We start from the raw sequence: 27,384 nt of genomic DNA, 5'->3' as shown, positions 1-27,384 counted from the left end.
TAATCAGATGCAAGAAAGATTAGTGAAATTTCCACATTCCATGTGAACAGTCCTGTAGAAATAGCAGCATCAGTTTAACCCTACTTACAGTTAACCCTACTTACAGAGCTCTAGTGATGCAGATATCCACAGCAATCAGCTAGGTGTTTAACTGAAGTAACCAGGTATTTAACACTGTTGAAAATGCTTATTTAGGCCTCTTTAATTAAAAGACGACATTCCAGGTTACAGCAGTGAGATGCTGTCTAAATCGGAGTAGTCTCAGCTATGACAAATTAGCAGTAACTTAGCTCTGAAGAATATTTTCCAGACTGATGTTTCCAAAACTAAAGATCCATCTCCAGTAGTCAGTGTTCTTCTAGTTTGGCTCACTTTGCCTGAAGTTCCCAGATTTCCTGTGAAATTACTCATCTTCACATTTTTCATCTCCAGTTGGTTCTTCAAAAGCATTTTCACAGTAACCCTTCTGTCTGTAAATGGTGCTGGTGTCTGACAACAGAATACAGGATCTTTGTCATTCTACTTATCGCAGCAACACACAGGTGAAACAGATAGACCAGTAGAAGAAACAACTGGTTGCAAGTTCATGTTTCTTCCACCATTTTACAGAAAGGACCACTGCAAAGGGGTGGATGGCCTTGAGGTAGCAAACTGGACAACAGTTAAGCCAAGCTGTGTTTAACTCCTAGTGTAACTGATACACTGGGCAGAGTGGAAGATGTTGTAAGGACTCCCTGTAGATGACCCATTCTCAGATGAATTCCATCCAGTCCCATGGGTTTGTGCATGTCTATTTTTAACAGTCAAACTTAATGCCATCTGTAGTGTAGGGAGTGTATCTCTTTCCACAAACTCTACTACTAGGCACAAAGCTGTGTGGTATGAGAGGAGATGGTCTTGAGACTTAGTTTTTTTCTGGTGCTGTCACATGCTTGATTTAGCAGTTTAAAAACAACTTGGCATTTCTAGTTTCATTTCTGCATGCCTAGAAACTTCCATATTTTTCTCCTCAGTAGCCTGTCTTTAATTCGATATCTTGTGAACTTTTTGCCTTCAAGCCCCATCCAACCTGATCTTAAGCACTTCCAGGGCTGCTCTCAATTCATTCTCCACCCAGCCTCTATTTGTGCTTGGGACTGCCCCAGCCCAGGTGCAGGACCTTGCATCTGGCCTTGTTGAACCTCATGAGGTTCACATGGGCCCACCTCAAAAGCTTGTTATGGTCCCTCTGAATGGAAGGTCCCTCTAAATGGCATCCCTTCCCTCTGGTGTATCAACTGCACCCTCAAAGGTGCTGAGGGAGCACTCACTCAGGTTCCTCAGATAAGAATGTTTATTCAAATAGTCATTAAAAGCCACATGGTTTTCAGTCCAAGGTCTCTACCTTAATGTTTTGGCCAAAAAGATGGAATCTGCACTAGTACTCGGACTAGTACTCGGATGTGAGTGCAGAACAACTCTAGGAAGGGGTACCTGTCAGTCTAACTTTTGGGGTGGTGCAGGATTAGCTATTGGCAAAGAAATGTTGAATTGATTACTTCTGCTCAGGTTTCCCACCTGGGGTGATACAAACCTAATTTGCCTAGTGATAGTCCTACAAGCAATGCAATGTGCCCAAAAGGCACAAGGCTTGGAAATGATGCTGAGAATCTTTTCCAGAAGTGAAATGTTCTCCCAAGCTGTACAGCCAAAGTTGTTAGAGGTGGAAAAAATTGCTTCCATATCCATTATACATAATGTGAAGCCTGCTGAAGCGTTAAAGCAGAGCCTGCAGCCAAAGCCTAGAAAGAACAGGACAGTTGAGCAATGACCTGCTAAGTTCTGTGCAACCACAGCAATGACAATTCAGTAGGAAAGTTAATGAGCAACTGAAGAACTGCACTGACTCAGCTATAGGAAGCTAAGCAAACAGGGTTCTTTTGAAAGGAATGCAAAGAATCAGCTGCATCTTCTTAAATACGCTCAAGTAAAAAACATTCGGATTTCAAATGCTTGCAGAGCTGCAGTGTGATTGTGCCTACAGACGAGCACTTGGAAGAGAAATCTGTCATTAAAAAGCTAGTGAGACACATTTCTTGGAAATTTGTTCCATTTGACTTTCAATTACAAATTTAATTTCAGACTAAATTACTCCTGCATTTCATGCTGTGAAATTACTCCTGCTGTCCTAGTCCAAGGGGTGTTTCGCATATTGAAGTTCAGGCAGGCACCTGCTTTTTGGGGGAAATTGGATTAGTGTAAAAATTGCTTATAATATTTGCTGTTAGTACATTTCATGCCCGCAAGAAAGTACCACTGAAAACAGTAAGGTTTAGCCAAATTCCGAGTTAACGGTTCAGTTTTCTATTATTTTTTGTTACACACTGTACTTAATACCAGAGCTGTTGTTACATTAAAAAAATAAAATAAAGCAGGCCCTAGAGTTGCTTCTGCAGCTGCCTGAGAGCTGTATCTTGATAAAAAGTTTATCTGCAAGGTGCTAAACTCTGCCCTTTGGCAACTGGCATCAATTTTAAATACATATATGCACATGCGTAGTCACATTTAAGAGCAAATTCAGACACATGAATATAATAACCTTTGCCTTTTTCATTCCTGGATTAGCTGAAACACAAAGCCATGTTTTTGCTGTTACTTAGCTCCTATTGCGCATGTTTCATTTAAACTGTAAATTCAAGTTACGTAATCTAAAATGTCCTTGTTATTTTCCCCACATTCTTTTTTTTTCTAAATTATGCCAATTCACTCAGTCCGTTGCTCTAAATTCATCTTAAATATTTAAAATTTACGGTGCCTGCCCATCTGAAGACAGGCACTGGAACTACTGCTTTTTAAGCCTGGAATGAGCAAGGGTGCCAGCGCAAGGTTGCTGATGCTCCATCCAAACCCAGAAAAAAATCCATTAGCCCCAGGAGAAGTCAAACTGGATCCTTAGCCAGTGACCTTTCCAGGCAGGGAGCAACGTGTTCTGTGACTGACATCCATTTGTTTAGCAACTTGTAGGCTTCCTTGAGGAAAAAATGTATTTTGTCAACACCTTCAAAAAAGAGCTCAGTTTGCTGCCAGTCTGAGCTGGGTTCATTCCAGCTTTAATTTTTCTACGGTCTTAAAAGATAACAAAAAGTGCAACTTCTTCCTCTCCTCCATCCCTGCTATCCACTGATTTTTACTTCACTTGTTTTAATGAGTAGCAGAAACTTAAATTTAATTGCAATAAACAGGAGTCCAGGTACAAATTTCAGATTATCTATAGTATGTAACATAATATTTTGTGACTTGAAATGTGTTTCTGACTTGAAATCTTTTCATTTCTCTAGTACCACTTGAGTATGTTATGTTCTCAAAAAAAAAAAAAAAGATTTATAATATGCAAGGTGTTTGACCTCAGAAAGGCTAAATTAGAAATCCATCTGGTTTTCAAAATGTTCCTCCACTCTACATTTTGCTTGACTGACTGATACGTGCAATCTAGTGGACTTAAGTATCACCTGTTAAACATAGCTGGAGTAAACATGTAGATGCTGGCACATCAATTACTGTAAACTCGTAAACAGCAGCATGGGTTAATTAAGATAACTTTTACTAGGCTACTGAGAGGATTGCTCGAGTGCAAAAACATAAAGCATGTGCGTGACAGCCAAACCGCACCCGTAGACATACGCACAGTCTATGCTTGCTATTTTTCTGCTTCTATTTGAGCAGAAACAAAAGCTCTTCAAACAGGCTGCTCAAGATGAGCTCCGTAGCACTGGACCTTCTTTTGAAGGCTTCACTGACCAAAAATATATCCATTCCTGAAGATGTGTTAGGAAGGCAGCTACCTCTTGTTTATAGCTTCCTAAATGGTTTGCTCCAAAGTAAAACTCTGTGTGGATGCAGCACTTGGTCTCAGTGATCCAGATTGCAATATTTAATTTGTGTTTCATCTTGAGTAAGATGATACTTAGCAACATTATTTTGGAAATGCAGAGAGATTTTAAATTGAACTTCCCTTAAAAATAAGCATAGATTTTGACTTTGAGACTGATAAAACAATAGCATTATTGTTAATTTTGCAACTACCACAAATAAGTTACAGTTATATTATTTCACATTTTTCTCAAAAGGAAGACAGACCACACACCTGTTAGGCAATTCCATATTATAGCTCGTCTTTCTGAGAACATTTTTTTTTGTATTATATTGTTATGACATAATGTGATTGTGCTCATATTTCACAGTTACAAGGAAATTATTGTGCAAATGATTTCTATAGGCTCACTGCTTTTTGACTGTAGGTATGTAGATACCTGCCTCCACGTTAGAGTTCTGGCTTGTTTGTGAAATGACCATAGAAATGGAAGTTCTGGTTCCATTTGTTTAATTCCCATCTGTTAAATCTTATTGTCTTTGTGGGCAAAAGTAAGGATTTAGTACTTGTTTTACTCTTTAGCAAGCTGTACCAACAAAGCTAGGAAAATTGAGAAAAGCAGAACAGGACTGAACAGAGCTGTTGGTTGCAGTTCAAGGACTAACTTCCATCCTCACTTCTGTGTGCTGTCCGGTCCGTCTGTAGAGGGGAGCTGAACAGACAAATGTTGAACAGACAAAATGTTCCAAGTCCATTTTTCTTGCTCATAAACTTTAGTCATAAGGGGCCTCTTTGTCAACTGCTTCTTTCAGACAAGGCACTGGCCTCTGAACCTGACAAAGGTTACTCTTTAAAAGCAGTGCGTGTCGGCCCCATACCCACAGCAGGCATTGTATCTTCATGGCCATCTCCAGTCCCGAAGATTGACTTGTATCTTACAAAGAGGAACTTCATGTGAATCTGTCGGCTTCACTGGATTCATCTTTAACAGCACATGATATTAGGGTTTAGAAACTGTTTAGCCAAATTCAAGGTAAGATTTCCAGTTGCAAAGTGAGAATCCAGGTTATAAAAAGGCAAATAAAATCAGACTGTGCTTAAGTAGAAGATGCCTTCTGAGCTGCTCTGGTATCCTGCAGCCACAATCCCTAACAGCCTCTGCAGCAGTAACATGCATTTTCCACACTATTTCAGGATGAAACCTAAAACTAATCAGAGGGAATAAGCCCTTGAGGGCCATTCTGTGCTGGTAATCCTCTCCAAACTCACTGTCTTCTCTTTGTTTGAGATGACTCTCTCCTGTTTTTACTTTATGATGTTCTAGAGCAAAGATAGTACTGCTGCATTAGCTGAGAGGAGGGAGGAATCTGGGGTTTTTCAATTATTAAGGCATTCCCAACACCGCTACAATATCCAGTAAGGCACTTACGATATGGAGAACTCCTTATACGTTCATTTGCCTAACTGGACTTTGAGATGTGTTGTTTACGTGCTACTTACTGCCTAAAAGCAGTTACTAGTACAGTTACAGATAGGATGTGCTGTCCCAACCATCTCCCTCACAGCCCAAATTTGCCAGTTTTAAGGGTTCTTACGGACTTGTATTTTACAGACATACTCAATACACATCTATATATATAATACATCAGAAAAAATAAGGTAATCAAAATGACTCCTTCCCGTTACAGAAGATATATTGTACCTAGTGCACTGTTGCACTATTGGGAAAGCTGGCACATTTAAGAAGATGACAAAATACTGAAGTCTCCAGGCTGTACCTGTTGAAGCTCCAGTACCTACAGCTCATGGATACTGAGCATGACATTGACAGGACTAGTGGAAACAAGTAGAAATGATACAAAATGAACGTGTGAACAGCCACCATTGTGATTGACGGTACTCTTCAGTGATTAATATTGTTTTTAATGTTAGTATTTAATTTGCTCAGCTGTGCTTTTACTGGTTTTAGCAAGATAATCGACTGTAAACTCATAGTTCTAACATTCTGGTTTTAAACTTTATAAAAGGTTTATTTGCAGCTGTACTATGTTATTAAGTGCCATGACATGGAAAAGCTGAACAATTTATACTGGTGCCTTTCAGCTCTTCCATTAATGTGCTGCTACAGAACAGGAGGATATGTTTTCTGATTACCTGCTCCCTTAACATCGTAATCTCTCAAATACTTCATTCCTGAAATATTTCAGCTATGCAGACCACCCAGAAGGGCTCAGCAGACAAGAAGTTACAAACTGGAGACTTTCTCTTCAACTCCTCGTGTTAGTGGGCCAAGCAGTAGGTAAGAAATGAAGCGGCTCCTGGAGAAAGCTATCAATTTTTAATGAAGAAGCTATCAGAGACACAGAGAAGTCACCAGCTTTCATAAAACTGTCCCGTCTAGCCCCTTTTTAAAGAACTGTGATCCAGCTGCAAACTTGGACAATTGCCATCTCATTTAGCCACTTCTCGGTTTCTTGCAGCAGTAAAGCTTGACTATCGGATTTTAGTGGAAAAGCCGACCTACGGATTACATTTGTTTCCTGACGTTACAGATCTCAGTCAAGCAAAGCCAGGAGAGCACTTCATTTTACACAACATAAATACACCTCTTTGTATGCTGGAGAAACATGCTAGCACTGTTTTTAGTCAAGCTATATTATTATGCGTTTGGTTAAAAATGTCAAAACCTATGTATAATTACAACCACTCCTTGTCCAGGTCAAGAGCTCTCAAAATATGTCATTGTCTAAAATAAACACGCATCTGTACAGAAATCAGAAGGGTGTAAGTGGAGGGTACTGCTTGGTGTGACTGCGTGCGTATATTGAAGAACCACTACAGAAATACCTACAGGAGGAACAGCCAGCCACAGTCACAGCAGGGCCAGTAATGACTCAAAGAGAAAAGCACAATGATAAAACTATTAGGCTGAGTGCTAACTGAAAAAGAATGGAAGCTCTGAGAAACTATTCTGCTTGATCTCTTCTGTGTTCAGAGAAGCAGGACTCTGTATATCCTTTTTGTTGCAATATTGTATACAAATCCCTGGGGAATGTGGCAGATTTGGGAAGAAGGATTAAATCACAAAACATAGGTGGTTACATAAACAGGTGGTCAGTTCATACTGAATCTCTCAAAATATTCTCTTTCTTCAGTTTATGTGTTGGTGATTCAAAAAAATACAATCTCTATTCCACGTGATACATATTTTAGATTTAAAAAAATACACCTGCATATACTTGTATATAAATATGCAAACTATAAACACAACATATAAACAGTTTTAATATACTATTTGCTAACAGCCCACCAAGTGTCTTATAATTCTTAATATTTGAGATTGTTCAAGACTGAAGACTCTTTAAACTATTTTGACCTCTCTGTTTGCAAATCTAACCAAATTTCCCTGTGGCTAGCAGTAGAGCCTGATCTCTATAAGACACTGTGATGTGAAGTTGCTGTTACTTCAGGAACCGTGTGTCCTGTACAATTAGATTTCTGAATGGACCTCTACCCTTCTGCAGCAGGATACATTTTATGCATCCTGGAACAGAAAGGGAAAATTTAAAGTTAGGCTTTTGCAAATGATGGATCGTACTTTCCACCACTACCGGGACCCTGCAGGGGTGTGAGGAGTGGTTGCCTGCTTGCCTGTGAGAACACAAGCGCGATAGGCATCTCTCCCTTGAAGAACAGGCTGAGTGGACTCAGTCTCCTAAGGAACTACTGCACAGCATGAAGCAAAAGTACAAGATGCCATACAATCCAAAGAGACGTGCAGGATTTTACTCTGCTGATAAGCTTCCTGAAATACAATTAAATCTGACGTCCTCTGAAACCACCCAGGAAGATGGCCAACTATCTGTCCAAACTTCTGAAGGACCAAATGGGAGTGAGACGTGACATATGGGTCTTCCTTCACCTTGACACCCAGACTTGCAGTGAGTCAGTACGACTGTCTGCAGGAACTGAAGTCCTTATTCTTTTCATGATCTTATAAACCAGTTGTTCAGCATGGAAATAAGGATATTCTACTTCACTTGACACAAGCACCAGTGGCAACCAGGATGCTAGAAAAGTGGCAATATGCAGAGGCTGAATGAAATGGTCCCTCATTAGCAATGACCCTGAGTCCCCAGTGTAATGAGGATTCCTTTGATAAGACAATCTTAAGGCTACATAAGAATAAACATATGTGTCCTGAAGATCAAGAGGTCTGATGCTCTCTCTTCTGAGAAACCAAAGTGACATTGATTGAAGTCACCAGCTTGAAGATGTAGAGGTCGACTTTTCTGGAAGTATAGGGTAGATCACCACCATTCTCCAGCACCAAAGATACTCATCAGAGTATCTCTTGTTTCAGAGCTGCATGAGGATTAGTTTCTAAAATTCTTGAACACACTTCCTGGGGGAAAAAAAAAAAAAAAAAAAAGGATGCAGCTGGGGAATTCCATAGAAGCAGCAAAGCCAACTACACTTTGGTCACTCTGCATCTGCTAACGTGGGAGGAAGAGCTGACTGGAAAGGCACAGAAGAAGGCATGAGGCATTTTCTCTTCACTTTTTGCTTCTAGTCACAAATTCAGGGCTGTTGCCTGCAAACTCTGAGCTGATTAAAGAAACTGAAGTAGAGAGAGATGTTGGCAGTGACCACTGTTCCTGCTGGAAACGCCAGAACTGGCCATTTTGTAGCTCTTGCCAAACACACAGTCCTTTGCCCAGACCAGTCCAAAGCTGGACTGATACCAGCAGAATCTTTCCATCTGGATTGTTCCCAAAATGAAGACGACAGAAGGGTTTTTGTAATGCTTGTAATGCTTTTTGCCTTGCATTTTGTGTTTGCCAGAACAGTGAAGGCTGAACAAGCTTAAAGAAACTCAGATGGAGCCAGCTACACACATCATTACGTGCTTTAGCACACTGAATATAAGGGAGAGCAAGTCTAAAATGCTGCTCTGTAGCTTATACAATGGGAAAAACTTTTCTTCTTCCAGGTACTGGTCATGCTTTCATATATATGCATAGTAGAAGTGTATGGTATTAGTCCTTAAAGACAGAATGACTTGGGTTTTGCCATAGCACCTTTTTTAATGTCCCCTTCAAAATGAAGTATTTTGGTATGTTAAAATACCAATTTTAATTAATTGGTGGGTTTGTCATTAGGGCATCTGCATCTAAAAGCCAACACAGACTTCAATTTATTAAAACAGATGGGAAGAAATCTCTTTCTTCTTTTCAGGGAAATCCTGAGCCCATGATAGATAGTAATAATGGACCCAAATGCTAAGAGGTTCAAGTCTGACATTTGGAATGTCATGCTCAGTCCTTTAGGGAGGTTAAAGCAATAACAACAGATCAAAACACAGATATGTATGGCAGTTTAAGTTTAAAGGGTATTTTCTCTCATCTCCTGTAATTCTGTTGCTCAATTGCAGTGCAAAGGCCCTGCCAGATAAATCAGTACTTAACAGCAATCTTGTAGTATTTGTAATAACTCAGGTACCGTGTTTAAATGAATGTACTTCACTATCAATCGCCATTCAATGAACAATATTTTATTCAGTAGGAACTAATCAGAATGCAATAAATGCAATTAAAAGGCATAAAATTAGTTACAAAAGAAGGTATTGGAAGCTTGCCCACTGGGGAGTGAATGAGTCTGACTACAATGCATGCTTACAAATTTAAGTAATGCCTGTTTTAAAACTCTGGTTAAAAGGATGTACAACATCCGCTGCTCTGTATTATTTTTACTTTGATAAAGTAACAGATTAAGGTTTTCTATCCCTACATAAAAATAAAGTACCAAAGACCAAAGCCAAATCTAACAAGAGTGTTTCTAAATGGTCTGTTTTAGGAACAGCCCATAGTGAATATGCGGATATTAAATGTTCCCTCTGCGTGTGTCCCTCCACATCTCATCCTGAGAAAAGGATTTGTTGGTGTTAGACTAAAACTCATTTTTACTTCTATCAAGTAGCTATCAATGCATTTCCATTTCCAGGAGCAGGGGAAGAACAAATCACCAACTTAAAAACAAATTGCAGAATTTGGACAGCAGAACGATCTTGACAAACAAGAAATATCATACAAGACCTTACTTAGAAACATAAATGCAAATGAAACTATCAAAAAAAAAAGATTTGTTATTATTATTATTATTATTATTATTAAGAATAATATTCAGTATTTAAGAATCATAGGATCACCAAATATCCGGAGTTGGAAGGGACCACAAGGATCATGGCATCTAACTCCTGGCTCCACACGAGACCACCCAAAAACCAGACTGAGAGCGTTGTCCAAACACTTCTTGTACTCCATCAGGCTCGGTGCCGTGACCACTGCCCTGGGGAGCCTGTCCCAGTGCCCGAGCACCCTCTGGGTGCAGAACCTTTCCCTAACCCCCAGCCTGACCCTCCCCTGTCCCAGCTCCATGCCGTTCCCTCGGGTCCTGTCGCTGTCCCCAGAGAGCAGAGCTCAGCGCCTGCCCCTCCGCTCCCCTCGTGAGGGAGCTGCAGGCCGCCATGAGGCCTCCCCTCGGCCTGCTCTGCTCGGGGCTGAACAAACCAAGGGACCTCAGCTGCTCAAACGTCTTGCCCTCCAGACCCTTCACCATCTTTGTTGCCCTCCTTTGGACACTCTCTGATAGTTTTATGTCCTTCTTATACTGTGACACCCCAAACTGCACCCAGTGCTCGAGGTGAGGCCGCACAGCACAGCGCAGAGCAGGACAATCCCTTCCCCATACCGGCTAGCCGTGCTGTGCCTGATGCACCCCAGGGTACGGCTGGCCCTCCAGGGCACGCTGCTGGCTCGTGTTTAACTTGCTGCTGACCAGAGCCCCCAGCTCCCTGTCTGCAGGGCTGCTCTCATTCAAGTCCTGCATCCTGGTCATTTATAGAAGTATTGAAGAGAGCTGGCCCCAAAATGGAGCCTCAGGGAACCCCACTAGTGACTGGCTGCCAGCCTGATGTAACCCCATTTACTATAAACTTTCAAGCCCCATCCGTCAGCCCATCGTTCATCCATCATACCATGTATTGGTTTAGCTGTGTGCTGGATGTTTTGTCCAGAAGGATACTGTGAGAAACAGTACTGAAAGCTTTGCTGAAATCCAGAAAGATTGCATCTCCCGCCTTCCCTTTGTAGAACTGAAATTGGAAAGGGACTCCTGAATTAGCGATATGTAGAGGATATAACACATGTATTGCTGCTGACTATAAAAGACGGTCCTAAGTAAACAACATGCCTCCAGAATCTCCATGAGAGCAAATAAAAAGAGCTAAAAAGACCAGCACCAAGGGGGTTTGATATCTTCCATTTTTATTACAGAACTGCATAGAGTGGCTGAAGAAGTCTATTCACTGTTTAGAAATCCTCGAGAGAACTTATAAAGTTTTCTGTCCTCAGAGCAGATCTCCACAGCAAGAAAAGAATCAAATCATCGGTAGGTACTGCCGAGGTATTTTCAGACAGCTAACCACTCCTCCAGAGTTTCCTAGATTCAATTTGGAATCTGAGCTCTCTCAATTGCTAGCTGGGAAAAAGCAGCTATGTTTCCCTGCAAACGTAAGTAATAAAGGATGGCGAGGTCTCTAAGCCTTAAGGGTAACCGACCTTCGGTTTTTAAAGTGTTCATTTGGATTTCTAGGGAAAAAATCTTTAAAAGGACATTTAAAAAAAGAACACAATTTTGTATAGTTCAGAAGTCAAAAGTGTGCATTCCTCAGTATTGAAAAATATCACAAGCTCACTGTTAATTGAAGCAGTTGTCAGCACTGACTTTTTCATTTTTAAATACAGGTAAAAGTCTCCTTGACAGCAGCAACAGAAATATAGAGAAAATCCCTCAAATTTAATCTCCTGACCTGCATTTCTGAGTAGCTTGCAAGCCAGCACAGTCACGTCTTTGCTCTACTCCTGCTTTGAGCCAGCTGGACGGAAGACCAGCGCCTTTCCAGAAATCATGTGGCCACATTAGCACGGTTCTGAGACCGAGCTAATACATCCTGCCTCTCAGCCAGCCTGAGCTAATAAGGCTGCAACACATGCACCACGGCTCCACAGCTGCTAGATGGGAGCTGGCTCCCAGCTGGCTGGTTCAGGGCACAGGCGGAGAGAAGGCGTCACTGCCTGCACCCATCCATGTAGATGTACCCTCACATGACCCTAGGCATTGTGTGCTGTAACAAAAGCTTTGTTTTGTGAAGTGGTTCTCCAAATAATTGCACTTTAATTACATAATACAAACCACATTGAAAGTGAAACAACAAAACCTTACAGGATATGGTGGTGTGAGTATTCATGTCAAAACAGCCACATCAGCGTGGTACCTGGTTGTGTCTACGAGCCAAGTCAAAAAACACTGAATAGAACCATTAACTTGCTTTATACTTTAATTATTATTGAAAATACACAAATATGCATTGTCTTGCAGTAGGAAAGTGATACTTTATAGAATGCTACTTTACCAGCTAATACTTGAGACCACGTCATTTCCATTGTTGCATCTGAAGTGTTACTCTCCTCTTAAAACAGCACTACGTGTAAGATATTTTAAGATCTAATGGGAATGGAAAAGATTATCACGTTGCATTAGTTTCCTTGCTTCCCAGACACATTATCTATCAAACGAGGCAAACCAGGAAAGCAAAAACTACTGGAAGTGTGGTTAACTATAGCAATTTCCTAGCTTCAGCTTTTTGTTTGTCATTTCTTCCTCAAGAAGTGGAAATGGTACAGATTTGCTACAGATTCAGGTCCTTCTTTCCCCTCCTCCCTTCATCCTTCCTCTTAAAAACAGAAGCAAGATATGCCGTCAGTGGCTCAGTGCACTGGGTTTGCATTGGACAAAGCCAGCGTAACTCCTCAAAATTACTTTTCCAATAGCTTCAAAGCCTTCAAAATCATTCACAACAGTACTTGTCACAGTCTTCCTCTACAGAATTCCTTAAGAGCTCAAAAAGAGTCTTTGCCAGGTAGTGATGCCTTCTTAAGTAAAAAGCAGTAATTGTAAGCGTACCAGCTGCCATGGTATGTTAAGTGACAGCAGGATCTTTGCAGTGATCTCCACCGTTCATTCTGTCATCTGCTGTGATTCATCTACTGTGTTATATTCCTCTGCTTCTGCACAAGTTGAGTTAAGTTGCAGGAAAGAAAAAAAAAAGAAGCTACTAAACAGAATCTAGGAGCAGATACAAGGGTTCACCTCTGGGTCTAGTGAAGAACGTAAGTACACACGGTGTACTCCCAAATGTTCTCAGCTCAGTTATGTCCTGAGTCTGGTAAGATTTGCTCATTTGCAGTCCCCAGTGGATCCCTCTTTCAAGTACTGGTCCAGTCTCCCATTGAGTCCATTTACAATTTTAGGAAAGGAGTCTCACAGGTCTGTGATCTGTTTTGTTTGTCATTCTGAATCAAATACTTAAGGGCCCAAAACGGCCATGTTTTGAGCTAGATCAAAACATCCACCAAGTCAGTAAGTAACTTTGTTGCCTAAATCAGCCCATGCTGAATGCCTGGAAGAGAGCACAATAACAGGCAGGACCAGCACACAAAGGTATTTCACCTTGTCAGTCTCAATCCTCAGCAACCTTTGGCTCAAGACTTCCTAAACCAGAGAATGGCTGAAATTCACCTGACATTTTATCATCCAGACACTCATGTGTAGGTCTTCGCAGGAGGCTTTGATTTGTACAACCCCAAAAACACTGAGTTATCATCCACTTTCTTTTTCTTTTTGTTAAGTAATTTAGGAATATTTTTAAGAGTACTAATTCCCATAGAACTCTGCTAATGATCTCTTCATTTTGAAAAGAGACCATTTACTCCTACCAAAACTCCTTTTGTTTCCCGCCATTTAACCATTTGTCACTCCCTAAGAACAACTTCGTATTACAAGGCAGCTTAATTTCTTTTGATAGCCACAGTCTGCAGCACTCATTAATGCAAGCAAATCTTCATTGTGCTGCAAGAGTATCAACGGCAGGTACACTCGGACCAGTATTTCAGAAGGGCTCTTTCCATAAAAGCACTTTGAAGCTGACCACACACAATGGTGATCAAGAATCGAGCCCAGAGTTAGTTTCTATCCTGTGGGTTCCTTCACTATTCCCTCCAAGAAGCCCAAAATTTATGGCACCAAGAATTTAAGTCTCATCATCCCAATCAATATGACATTTACCTAGAATACTCAAGAGTACTTGAACAGTATTTTCTTTTTCATTTTCTGTTTTACAGTGCTTGATTTTCCATATCAGGAGGTGATTGGCACCATCTAGGTATTACAGTCCCAGTAAGATACTTTTTCTACTAAGGAACTGAATTTCAATTCACAGCACTTGTATATAAATTATTTTTAAAGATGTATTTTAACTCTGATTTGACTGAACACTCTCCAGCAGTGCCAAAGGCTGTTTTTACCATCTCTACATGTTTTATACAGTGGCATGTTCCAGTGGTTATCCTCCCACCATCAAATGCCTAACATACGTGGTATTGCATTATGTTGATTTAAGAACAGCTCTTCCTATTCTCCTACTCCGGATTTGGGTTATTCTGGTGCTTATGGGGCAATGGATTTTTAGTACTTACAGAGATGCACACACAGGTAACTCAGCACATCCTTCTGTATGCTGCTTAACTGGACTTCGTTTGTTCAGATGACTCCACTTCCTACTTCACTTTTGGCAGTTCTGTCCTGTTCTTTGAAAATACAGAACATTTATGAATTCACCCACATAGTAGGAACTAACGTTTAAGAAGCAACATTCTAACACCTTGTTGTAATATCATAGTAAGAAAAACAAATTCATATACCATTTACTCTCCCTCAGGCTTCAGTAACAAGATTCTTACTTTTTATACTGGGTGAGAAAAACTTTCTGTAGGTCAGTGGACATACCCACAAAAGCACTAAACTACCAGGAATTCCAAATCGCTGCCAAGTTACACCTCAATAAAAGCCTACTGAATTAAGACTCTGATGTTTCTGATGCAGATTGACTAATAAGTACTTTTTATTTCCTGAGCTGCAAGCCACTTTGGCAGTTCTTGAGGTGTGGAAAAAAAAATGCTTTTAAAAGCACTTCACTAACAGGCAAAGCAGTGTTCATGTATAACGAAAACAAAACACAATTCAATAAAAATATTTCACTTTCATAAAACTAAGCCCTGGAAGCACTGATCAAAATCAGTAAATAAATATGGAATATAATCTGCTTTTACATAAATTGTATGGAAAAAAAAAGCCAAGTGCCTTTTATATCAGTTTGTTTTAAGCATTTTTAAACAAATACAGAGAAGCCAGCTGAGGCCATAAGAGCCTGGCCCTGAAAAATAATGAGTATTCCCAGTGACCTCTGAAGTCCAGGGCATCCAACTGCTTTCAGCCCAACAGGTGTAACAATTTATGTTTATATATCTCAAATAACTGATGCCAAATAATCTGAGGTCACGTAAAAGACTCCAAACATTAACATTTCGTAAATTAACAAGTCACTTCCATAGAAAGCCACCCTATTCTGAGTCAGCTGGATAACAAGTAAACATCATTTACTCTCCATTTGTCACCAGTTGCTTCAAAAGACGATCAGCTGCTGAGTTTTACTGGGAGGGATCCCAGCTCTAGGACTCCACGCAGGTCACTGCAGCAATCCTGAGCTCTGCGCTGCCATTCTCCTCCTGTCCCATCACTCACGGGCTGAAAGACGTCTTCCTCCTATTTATGGATACAGCACCAAGTTCCCCGGGATGTTCCCATTGCTATTCCCCTCATACACCCCAGGACTTGGTATCAGCAGGAGACAACTCCTCACTGGAAGTAAGGAGTTGCAAGCTCTGAGCTGGCTGTGCGCAGGAGGCAGCTTTCATTGCTTTTAAGAGCTGAGCCCTTTTCCCACAAGGAAAAGGCAGCGAGACAAAATGAGCCATCTTTGGCCTCTTCCAGGACCTGCTTGGTGGAGTCCCATGGGATAAGGCCCTGGAGGGCAGAAAGCTGGTTCATATTCAAGAGTCACCTCCTCCAAGACTAAGAGTGATCCATCCCAACAAGTAGGAATTCAGGCAGGAGACCTGTGTGGATGAACAAGATGCTCCAGCCAAACTCCAATACAAAAAGGAAGTGTACAGAGGATGAAGCAAGGATGTTTAACATGGGAGGAATACAGAGGCATTGTCCAAGCATCCAGAGGGGAAGTTAAGCAAGCTAGAGTCCAAATGGAATTGAATCTGGTCAGGAATGTAAAAGGCAACAAAAAGTGCTTCTGTAAGTACATAGGTGACAAGGAAAATGAGGGAAAATGTGGGCCCATTGCTGAGCAAGTCAGGGGACGTGCCTTACACAAGGCAGGGAAAAGACTGAGGTACTGAACATCTTCTTCTCTATTTGTATTAGCAAGACCTGCCTTCAGAAATTCAAGGTCCTAGAGACCCAAGGGAAAGGTTAGGAAAAGGAAGATGTACCCTTGGTAGAAGAGGATTGCATCAGGGAATATTTAAGGAAACTGTAAGTACACAAGTCCCTGGGCTCTGATGGGATGCACCCACAAGTGCTGAGGGAGCAGGCAGACAGATGTCATTGCAAGGCCACTCTCAATCATCTTTGATCACTCGTAGTGACTGGGAGAAGTGCCTTAAGACTGGAGGGGAGCAAATGTCACTCCTACCTTCAAAAAGGGCAAGAAGGAGGACGCAGGGAACTGCAGCCCCACCTCAGTCCCTGGCAAGGTGAGGTAGCATCTAGTCACTGCTTCCAGGCACATGAAGGAGATCATCAGCGGTAGTCAGCATGGATTCACCAAAGAGAATTCATGCCTGACCAACACCATAAGCTTCTGTGATGAAATGACTGGTTTTGGTAGATGAGGGAGAGCAGTAAATCTTGTCTACCTCGACTTGAGGAAGGCGTTCAACACTGCCTCCCATGGGATCCTTACGGAGAAGCTGCTGTGATACTGGAGAGATGAGCAGAAGGGGAGGTAGACTGAAAACTGCCCGAACAGCCGGGCCCAGAGAATAGCGGTGAGTGGCACAAAGTCTGCTTGGACGCTGCCAGCTGGCAGTGTTCCCTGGGGGTCAGTCAATACCAGATGATCCTGATCAACATCTTCATTAATGATCTGGATGATGGGGGCAGAGTGCACTCAGCAAGTTTGCTGATGACACAAAACTCAGGGGGAACTGGGACAGCCCGCTCTCTTCTTTGAGGAGAGGCTGAGAGAGCTGGGGCTGTTCAGCCTGGAGAAGAGGAGGCTCAGGGGGATCTCATCATAAACACCTGAAGGGAGAGTGCAAAGATGGAGCCCAGCTTTTTCAGTGGTGACAGAACAAGAGGCAAAGGGCACACACTGAAACGCAGCAGCTTCCATTTGAACATCAGGAAACGCTTATTTTTACTGCGCAGGTGACTGTGCAGGTGAGCGGGGAGGTTGTGGAGTCTCCTCCTTGGAGATCCTCAAAAGCCACCTGGACATGGTCCTGGGCAAGCAGCTCTGGGTGTCCCTGCTTGAGCAGGGGGTTGGAGCAGGTGGCCTGCAGAGGTCCCCTCCCACCTCACTGATCCTGTGATCTCACAGGCTGTTACTTGTATTATTTTTTTTTTCATGGGCTGTTTATGGTAAACTTCCAGATTAGGAGTGATGAATCCCTGGCAGTGGCAGAAACTGAAGTGCACTATCTTAGCTGCTGAACTGGTTATAACTTTTAAGGATCTACAAGTAAATGCTGGAATCTGATTTCAGCTAAGATAAAAGCAGAAGCCCAGCAGAACACTGTAGGATCATTTGTGCCCAAGAATCCCTCCCAGCCTCTCCCTCCCTCCTCCTACCATGCTTTTGGTATGCTGATTCCAAGACAACTGGAGTGAGAGCACCTAAATTAAGAACTTGGAATAAAAAGGACTCCCTCACTCAGCTTCTTCTCTCCCTCCTACTGTGCTGCATCTCACTCCACAGTCTTCGATGAGACATACTAGATAGAATAAACACTGTGGAAATAAAACACCCCCTTCACTTTACTACTTTTCCCTGGCTGTGCTTTGTCTAACAGGGTTGCTAGGATTTCTTTACATGATCTTTAAGGGGCTTTTCAAAAAGGCAAGACAGACACAAAGGAATCTGGCAGACTTTTTTGGTGACCCCTATGAGCAGGTTTGGCTTGCAAATTCATAAACAAAGAGGCTCATCAATGTAGCTTTAGGGAAATTAAAATCATCCTCTGTAATACTACCAGCAAATTACTTTTGTCCCACAACTGATTTATGTTTTGTAACCCTGACCTCCTGTCCAAGGTCTACAGCCAGAAATACACACTAGTCTCTCACAAGCCTTCTTCTGTGTCTCTTTGCACCTCACAGCACTGTATTTAGCCATTTCACACAAAAGTATTTTACTGAGGAGTCCCTTCTGATACTCACAGGCAATCACGTTTTGTCACATTATCAATTTCAGTTACATTTCCAATTTAAAATAAGCCTAGAAACTACAATGCTCTTCTGAAGCAGACAATTCTGCAAACAGTACAGACACACTGACTATATGTATATATACAAACATACACATGTATACCTAAATATATCATCTATTATCATTTTGGACTACTAAATTCTGTCTTTTTTCACTACAAAATACAAAAGGGTTTTGACCACAGGCACTCACCATCTAAACAGACAGATAAAACTCAAAAAATTAAACAAAGACTCTCTCTCATTCTGTGTTTTTAGAGAACATTTAACTTTTTACTTAGACAAACTACAGCCAGGGCCTCACAAAGAAAGTAAGTGTTTAGGAGGGAATGAAGAAAGGGCAGTTGCTTTCTGCAAAAGGATTGGGAAGGAATTCCAAGCATGAAGATAAAAATCGAAAGAAAATGGAGAAACAAGAGAAAATAGAAAGCCAGATTTATTCATTATGTGTTTTGGTGAACTTTTTCTGATTTTCTGTAAAGTAACTTAACTGCAATAATGTTTATTTGCTAAAAAAGGAAGTCCAAGTCTCTAATCTATGATCTTCCACAACTAAGGTGTGCAAACTTAGACAGCTCAAACTAAAATATGCATTAACATGCTTAAATTGCAAGTAAACCCACAGAAACCAATGCATACATATTAGAGATGTAGATCTCAAACATAATTGTTTAAATTTACCATTTGGTTGTCACTGACTCAACCTGACCTATGTACCACCTAAGTACTTGCCTCTTGCAGCATGCACAAATAAATCCCTTCAAGTACTGACAGGATTGCTAGCTGAGGCCACAGAAATCCAAGCCCTGGATCCTCAAAACATATATTTCTGTGTTTATCTCATCAAGCAGTTCAATCTCCCTGGCAGACTGCGAGGATCCTTACAGCATCATTTTCATCCAACTCATTTAAGAGAGAAATTGTTGAAATATGCTTGCAAGGATATGATAGACCAAGGCAAATCACCACTGCCCATGGCAAGTTCAGCTTGACAATGAGCTAGAGCCTCTTTTAAAATACATTTAGCACTAATGCACCAAAAATTTCCCATCACCCAACCGCACACCCTGACTCAGAAGACTGAGATGACCCCGGTTACTACATGACACTGAGGCTGGTAATAAAAGCAAAGAAATGTACTGGCTCCTTTGTTAGCACTTCATGCCAGCCTGTGATTTACACAGGCTAATCTAGCCCACACTGACGTTCTCATAAGGGCTTTCAGCACTTTTAGAAAGTCACTTAAATTAAAAGAAGACAATGGTATTAATCAGATGTTATAGAAGCTCTGTTAGTTATGATGATTTTTAAATGTGTATTTAGAATAGGGTGTTTATTCTGATTTATTCGGGCAGATTTTTTTTTAGAATCGCACTAATTTTACCTGAAGACATAAAGACCTGGCCCAAAAACGTAATTATCAAATACAACCATTCAGTAAATAGAAAACAGTTAAGAACCATTAAAGGGTGGGTTCACTGCACATGTGCTTGTATGATGCAGGATAAGGTCAACTACCAACATTTATATACACCTTTAAAAGCTACAAGCTCATTAAAGAACTCTCCCAAAAGCGTTCAATGAGCTAAGCACCTATTTATCTATCTCATTCTAGTGGCAGGCCATGAAATTAGATACTCAAAAACTTATTTTTATTTTTCTGAAATCCTTAAATACCCATACAACCTCCCCAGCCCGCTCCCCCCCTCCGCCGCCAGGGGGCCGTTGCTGCCGCGCCGCCATTTAAGGGCCGCCCAGGCGCCCGCCTCCTGCTGGGGGCGGCGGGGGGCGGGTCCGCTCGCCCCCTAAGATGGCGGCGGTGCGGTCACGTGGTGTGCGCTGAGGGGAGGGAGTGGGGCGGCCGTCGGCGACATGGCGGCGGTAGAGGGAGTGAAGGGGGGCGAGAGGAAAGAGGAGGACGAAGAGGAGGTGGAGGTCGGTCAGCGCGCCCCCCGGGCTTTCCCCTTCCCCGGAGCGGCGTTAGGGGAAGGGACGCGGTGTTGCCGCCTCCCTGTGGGGCTTGTGTCCCACTAAGGGCTGCCCGGGCCGCGCTGAGGGAGATGGCGGTTTTCCTTTTCTCCTCGCGTGTCTGTGCGGCTCGGGGAGGCCGCGGGAGGAGGCCGGGTGTGTGAGGAGGACCGGGGCGAGCAGCTGGCATGGCTCCCCCTGGCTGGGCAGGGCAGTCGCGTTGCCCTCAGCCCGTTGTGTTTCTCTGTCTCGTCAGGGGTCATGTTTCCAAAGTTACATCCTTACGGTTTTACTTAAAGTTTGCTGGAAACCAGTATTAGCAGAAAGCACTCTCCTGGTAACAGTTGTTTCTTATCACTGTAACGTCTGAAAAGATGAACTATTGCTTTTTCTAATCTTATGTATATTCACATTTACTCAGAAGTTTACAGTTCTTGAAAGCTTTGCCTTCAATAAAAATACTTAAAAGTTTTTGTTTTCTTATTTTCTTTTTGAATTTTCCTCACCCCAAACATCAAGGAGTTGCGAATAGTAATGGATTTCAAGACAGTGTGTTGTAAAGAGTTAACAGTGGTCATATCATACAACATTTGCTTCACTTAACCCCTCATTATAATATCTTGTCTAGGTAAATACTTAACGTTTGGAAAATGTAGGCAGTGCAGAATAAGTTGTTTTGAGGGTCTGTTTATTCTGAAGGTCTTCATCTTTGTATGTTTTCAAGAGTTCAGATACATCAGTTACAGATGTGTGTTATAAACTTATCTTGTAGGAGCAGCTGGTCATGGTGGAACTGTCAGGAATTATCGATTCAGACTTCTTAGAAAAATGTGAAAACAAATGCAAGATTTTGGTGAGTGATTACAGCACAATAGGAAAGGGGTAAGTGAGTACACGTGTGAGCAAGGGAGTGGGGATGTTTCCAAATTCCTTAAAACTGATAACATTTGCATCAAATCTTTAGTAGAGAATTGCATGCACTCTCTTGACTGTGTTTGGTTGCAGGTTGTGGTCTCTCACTGTCAGAAGTGGCATGTTGTTTCTGAAAACAATACTACACAAATATAAAGAAATATTTTCAGAGGTATCTATAAGCTAGGACCATTATTCCCTCTGCTTTTAAGGTCTTAGTTGGGTATTAAATAATGTATTTTACACATTTAAAAACAAAAAGAAATGTTTAGCACATTTCTTAAAGAAACTTAGACTCAGCTTAGAGGCAAAGACCACATCTGTCTGTGTTGCGCTGTACTTAAAATGTTTTCTTGTAGATACTGCCTGACAGGTTCCAGTGTTGTAAAGGATAACTCAGTCTCAAGCCTATGGTAAAAAGTTTTGGATGTGTGGTTGTTTGCTTCTCTGTGAAGTTATTGTAAGAATTAAGCTTACCTGTCTTTCTATTTTGAGTTGTTTTAATCATTTTCTCTGTATGGGACAAATTTGATTTGCCTTTCAAAAACCTACTCAAGCTATGAGAGTTGTGTAGATTGTACAAGTACTACTGACATGCGGGTAATTTGTGAAACCAGACTTCTATTACAGGTTGTCAGTTGCTAAGATGGAAGAGTACATCTCAGAGCATGCCATTGATCAGACTGTCGGTGAGGTGGTAAAGTCAATTTTGAAAATCTCAGATGTAGAAATACAATCCAAATTCAAAAGTTAGCCATTACTGGATGGTTATGCTTTTATAAGCAAGTGATTTTATAAGTAGGTTTTCTTGGATCTAACCTAAGTCAGCTGAAATGTGTTAAATTGATGATTTAGTACTGGTTGTTGGATGGCTGTATGTTTTTCAGTAATGTTAATGGGATGCTTTTAAATGTTGTGCTTTGAGATTCTCTTATAATGCTGCTAGAAAAACATTTTAGTATCTTCACTGTATGCTACTCATACAGAAATCCTCTTGCTCTCACTCCACAGAGTAAGCATTCCTTGAGATTTTTTCATATATAATGGGAAAACTTCCTAAATCTCCAATAAAAGATTTTGCTTTGTGGTATTCTGATCATCACATTTTCTGTGATGCTGGTCATATAAGGGGAAGACAGTCTCCATTTTCACATGATCTAAAAAAGGACTTCCAATCAACCAAAGAAATAAAGTATAGAATATTAAAAACCTTATAGCTGCAGCATAGTACTGTTCAACTTTTTATGATTTTCCTGCTGTATAAAATAAACAGAAATTTTACCTGCTAGCTTACTGCTATTGATGTTCTCAACCTCAACTGCTGAAAAAAACTCACAGAACATTAATCTTAGGTACTTCTATTCATTAAAAGTATGAGAGGAAAATTGCACAAATTCCTGTTAACTTGTATGATACTTTGCATTTTACGAGATTTACTACATGGTGCCTCATCTTGAAAACTTTTGGCATATACTTATGCATAATGTTTTTTTTAATAGGACACTGTAAACATTTTGCCTTAAATGTGTTCTATCCAGGTGATCATTTTTATATATTAAGAAGAATATTGAGTTCCTGGCCTATGCGTTTGGAAAGGCTTAGTGTCTGTAGAACATGGGAGGCTCTGCTGTAGTGTCAGGAACAAGCTGATAGAAATGCTGCCTTACTCCCCCATCCTTGTTTAATAACAGCAATTTCCAACTCCTGCACAGTAATGACAGGAGTTTCTGTGACCCTGCAGTTGAACCGCTGCTTTTGTAATGCTTTATGCTGGACTCTTTGTCTTTTCCAAAAGCTTGGGAGTTTTCCTGCTCTGCAGAACTTGTGTTAAATGGAGCTTAGAAAATAACTCTTTTTTTTTCCATGCAAACTTTTTTTTTTTGTGAACTTAACACTGGGGTTAAATCAATTTCTTAGAAGAAATAAGTGTTTTAAAATTACTTACTATAACCTAAGTGGATAGTTTGTTGAAGTTTGGTCTACATTCCTCTGGTCCTTTTTAACATACTAGAGCCTTTTCTATACCAGTTCAGCATTATTGATTTTGCTGTAATTAATAGACCAGTATTATCTGGCTATTTCCTTGCATTTAATATAGTTAAAGTAGCACGTATGGTGGTAGCCTGAAAAAATTGTCATGAAACGTTGTTTTTGTTGTATTTTAACAGTACACTGATTCTACAGAAAGACTGCCTATACCATTTGTAACAGTTATTAGCACTGTTTAACTAAGCCTCCCAAAAAACCTGAAAGAAAACTCATCCCCTTGCCCTCTCACCCCTGGGCCTAACATTGCAGAAGGCTACAGGGCCAATTTAATGACTACTTCTATTATGTTTTATGGAAACTAACAAATATTAATTTAATTGTATCTCTTCACCTTCCAGGAATCTGCTGGCTTCTGTAAAATAATAGGCTCTGCTGAATTCTCTAATTCATTTGCATAAATCTTGTTTTAACGATGTCCTTTTCTTCACATGAAGCTGATAGTTTGGGAAAGGTTTACAGTCTGGAATGCACTCCTCTTCTCTAATACCTAAAAAAACTTCTTACTTCATATGTGTAATGTGATGGAGTACTTATTTTTATTGTTGCTACCTGATGTTGTTTTGTTGTTGTTGTTTTTAACCTGCATTTATCTTTCCAAGGAATTAACGTAATCCAGATTCTGCTATATCTGTCTGCTCTGGTCCTTGAGTAAGAAATTTGCCTGGACTAACAGACACGTAACATATATGCAATTTTTTCCATCTTTTTGTAGGGAATAGAGACAGAGAGGCCCATTTTACAAGTGGACAGATACGTCTTTGCAGGGGAATACGAAGGTAGGAAAAATAATATATCTCCTTTTCACGTAACCCAAAGAACTTTCTTAATATCAGTTAATTTCACTGCAAATGGAAGATGTGAGACCCTTAAGCAGTGAAGTTCTGGATGGTGTCTGAATAATACTATATAGAGCAGCACCAGCTAAACTAGCCATGCATTCACGTTTAGTTATTGGAAGGTGTGCCTGGAAGCTGACTCTGGGGTGTACCAGCTGTATTTCTGAAAGAAAAACACAGAATATAAAATGCCCTGGAGTGCCCCCTAATGCTTACTGTCTCGCATACAAGCAGGACTCATGTGCTGTGCAGTCTGCGGCTTTCCTGTTTGCCCCCTGTGGTGACAAAATAGGGAAGAAAACAATCTGGAACCCTCTCATAGTAACATTCAGTGACTGTGGTGCTCCTGTCTGCTTCTGAGTTGGCAGTGGTTACCAGGTGCAGGGCCTTTAGATGAGGCTGGAAATCAGAACATTCCCCGAGCTGTTCCAGTGGGTGCGGTATCTCTGGCTGATGAAAGTTAGTCTCTAAGGCTGTCGCACTTTGTTTTCCACAGATGCCTTGGGAACCTGCGTGGTCTTTGAAGAAAACACAGAGCATGGTAATTGTTACGATTTGATGTCCTGTTTGCTGTGGCAGCCTGTGAAATTCAAAATAATTTCATCTTGTTTCAGCTGATAGTGGAATTCACTATAATGATTGGGCTTTGGGTATTGTTTTTTTTTTCTCCTCTTTTCATAGTAGATGCAGAAGGCAACCAAAAAGTACAGCTCAAGTACAAGTGCCATACGATGAAGAAGTTGAATATGACACGGACGCTTCTGACAGAGAAGAAGGAAGGAGAAGAGAATGTTGGTTAGTGCCTCTGTGCTCTTACTCTTCTAAAAGTTCGGCACTGGTTTTCAAATCTGAGGCAATATCTTTGCATTGAATTGTTCTTCACTGATTTTTTTTATTTCCATCAATATATGGAATGACTTCTTGAGTCTATGTAGTAGTTGAAAATTCACAATGTCCTTAGCAAGAAGTTCCATATTTTATGTACTATAACTAAATTGTTCTTAGTGAATTTACCGTTAATTGTACCTGAATTTAACTTACTTGCAAGGATATACATAGCAGAGAATACATTTTGGTTTTTCATTCTGTAGGCAGAACTCAGTGCTTGTATGTTTGCTTTACTTCTGTGGAATTTTTTTTATACAAAATTCTCCTGCATATTCAGGTACTGGGTATCCACTACATACAGCAATGCTAATTAGCAGCATCCTGCTTTTAGTTGCTGCTCTTCACTCAAGTCAGCGTTGCTGCTTCACATTTTAAGAACACGTAGCCGTTTAATGTTAAATGTGAGACAGTCAGTGGGACATTGCTCATGGGAGATACAACATGAAATGTTATCTAGAAACTAACCAGAGATCAGCGTTCTTATCAACACCGTGCATTCTTCCTCTCCGTGTCATTAAGTAGGACATACTAACACTGAAACTATTATTTTTGAAGTGACATTAGCTAGAGAATGTGCTGCTTAATAAAAAGGCCGATTTATTTCCCAAGGGAGCATCACTGCTACCTACTGCAAAATACTTTGTGTTTCTATACCCTGAAGGAAGCTTAGTATTGTGCATGCAAAGTAACTAAAACATCTTGCGAATTGGCAGTGTGTATTGCCTAAAAGTCGGTTGAAGGGGGAGTGGAATTGCAGTTCCCTTTGGGGTCTGAATATGTATCGCAAGAGCTTGATGCTCCTGACTTTGGGAGGTGGTGCATTGGTTGCTCTCTGTATCACTCCCTGTCATGTTACTAGATGTTCTGAGAATCAGGTGAACAAACATTGCGTTCTCTTCATTGTATTTGTAAAATATTTTCTTTGTGTTTTGAAAGATATAAACATCCCTCTGGGCTGCCTCCTCCAAGTAGAATTCTAATCTCTCTTTTAAGTCTCTTTGGAGCTAACCTTTTGCTTTGACCAGTTCTGCTTTCTCTCTAGTTTTACAGTATGGGTTGAACAGGGCACAGTGTTTGTGCCATGAGCATAGCATAGTTTTGTGCTTTGTCATAATGACGTTCCTACTCTTCGTTACTTTCCTAATAATTGCACCTTCCTTGTGACTGTTCTTTCCACACTGAGCTGATGAGTTCAATGAATCATACACAGTCATTCCAGTATCTTCTCCTGAATGACAGCAGATAAATACCCATTGCTATATAATATGTCTTACTGAAGTAAGTTTAGCCTATGCATATTCTTGTTAATTTATCAACAGCTAAGTTTATCTCTATTTTAAACAGGTCTTTCTTTATCGAATACCTTTGTTATTCATAGCCCTGTATTTCAAGGAAAATGAATGGTATGAACCTGGGGTGAGACTCAGCACACAAATTGGTGTTGCTCCAAATTTTTGATAGGTATCTTTGTATCCCAAGTGACTCTTGTACTTAAATGTTTTTCTGGCTCAGGGTTAATAAACAACAAACTTAAGCTAAGAACAAATGCTGTTAAGACTTCACTTCTTTAGTCACTAATATCAGTTTTCCTTCTTTGCATCAGATGGTGTGGAGTGGTTACAGATCAAGGACAGAGACTTCTCCTACAGCAGGCCTAATATGATTTGTAGCTTTCTGCATGAAAAGGAAGATTCTGATGAGTCAGCTCAGGCCCAAGACAAACTAGCTGAAGAGTCGGAGGGAGAGGTGAGTGACAAAGGAAATTCTGACACGAACTGTGATCAGGCCCAAGACAAACTAGCTGAAGAATCAGAGGGAGAGGTGAGTGACAAAGGAAATTCTGACACGAACTGCGATCTGGGAAAGCAGCACGGCTTGGAAGTAGATGCCTCTCCTCTTCCTCTGCCTCATAGTCCTGCTCCTGAGGCAAAGGGTTCTCCTTCTGGAAGCGTTGCCTTAGATGATACCCCTCCGTGATGTCAGCTCTCATCTCTTCAGGATTTCTTCGTGGAATTAAATGGGCCAGCTTTTGAAGACCAAATGTATATGCTATGACATGATTTCCAATTTATCTGAGCAATTAGCGGGGGAAAAACTGACGTGTTCTTGTGCATTCCTTTTGTGTTCGGAGTTGAGTGGGGAGAGGTGTAGTGCTTCGTTTGTTTTTAAATGCCAATTGGAAATGTGTGTATCTCTACCTCAAATTGAAGAAGAGGAAACAGCTACATAATTAAATGCCTTTGAAAAACATTGATGTATTGTACTGTTTGGGATGCTTTGTAAAAAGGGGAAAAAAAAAAACATTGTTGAAAGTCCTGAAACTCAGGTATAGCTTCACCTTGTCACAGCTGCCTACTGTGTGTGTTCTTGTACTGCACTGACTGAAAGAAAAATTCAAATAAAGGTGGCTTTCATAAG

General features: G+C 40.9%; 1 protein-coding gene and 1 long non-coding RNA gene across 4 annotated transcripts; one reads left to right on the top strand and one right to left on the bottom strand.

Moving 5' to 3' along the window:
* Nucleotides 1–350: 350 nt before the first annotated feature.
* Nucleotides 351–24,380, bottom strand: LOC106032584 (uncharacterized). The gene is made up of 3 exons (XR_007169877.2): nucleotides 24,295–24,380; nucleotides 14,446–14,556; nucleotides 351–489 (listed from the first exon to the last, which is right to left on the bottom strand). It is a non-coding gene; the product is annotated as an uncharacterized lncRNA (long non-coding RNA).
* GTF3C6 (general transcription factor IIIC subunit 6) lies at nucleotides 20,092–27,218 on the top strand. 3 transcript variants are annotated; one of them, XM_048081096.2, is made up of 6 exons: nucleotides 20,092–20,248; nucleotides 21,054–21,134; nucleotides 23,955–24,018; nucleotides 24,575–24,619; nucleotides 24,763–24,873; nucleotides 26,570–27,218. In XM_048081096.2, the coding sequence occupies exons 1-6, from the start codon at nucleotides 20,186–20,188 to the stop codon at nucleotides 26,941–26,943; spliced, it is 738 nt and encodes a 245-aa protein (XP_047937053.1). In that variant the 5' UTR covers nucleotides 20,092–20,185; the 3' UTR covers nucleotides 26,944–27,218. The 3 variants fall into 3 exon arrangements, with proteins under 3 accessions (XP_047937053.1, XP_047937052.1, XP_047937054.1); XM_048081095.2 differs by having other exon boundaries at nucleotides 24,760–24,873; XM_048081097.2 differs by having other exon boundaries at nucleotides 20,109–20,132; nucleotides 24,760–24,873.
* Nucleotides 27,219–27,384: the final 166 nt, after the last annotated feature.

Source organism: Anser cygnoides, chromosome 3 (genome assembly GCF_040182565.1).
Source record: "Anser cygnoides isolate HZ-2024a breed goose chromosome 3, Taihu_goose_T2T_genome, whole genome shotgun sequence".
Lineage (NCBI taxonomy): Eukaryota > Metazoa > Chordata > Aves > Anseriformes > Anatidae > Anser > Anser cygnoides.
The sequence above is the reverse complement of the archived record's forward strand: the minus strand, read 5'-3'. Positions and strand labels throughout refer to the sequence as shown.

Excerpts from the sequence above, each read along its gene's own strand:
- GTF3C6 (XM_048081095.2), top strand. The coding sequence starts at position 20,186 with ATGGCGGCGGTAGAGGGAGTGAAGGGGGGCGAGAGGAAAGAGGAGGAC. Across the intron at positions 20,249-21,053 it reads AGGACGAAGAGGAGGTGGAG|GAGCAGCTGGTCATGGTGGA; the intron begins GTCGGTCAGCGC and ends CTTATCTTGTAG. Across the intron at positions 24,874-26,569 it reads GGAAGGAGAAGAGAATGTTG|ATGGTGTGGAGTGGTTACAG; the intron begins GTTAGTGCCTCT and ends TCTTTGCATCAG.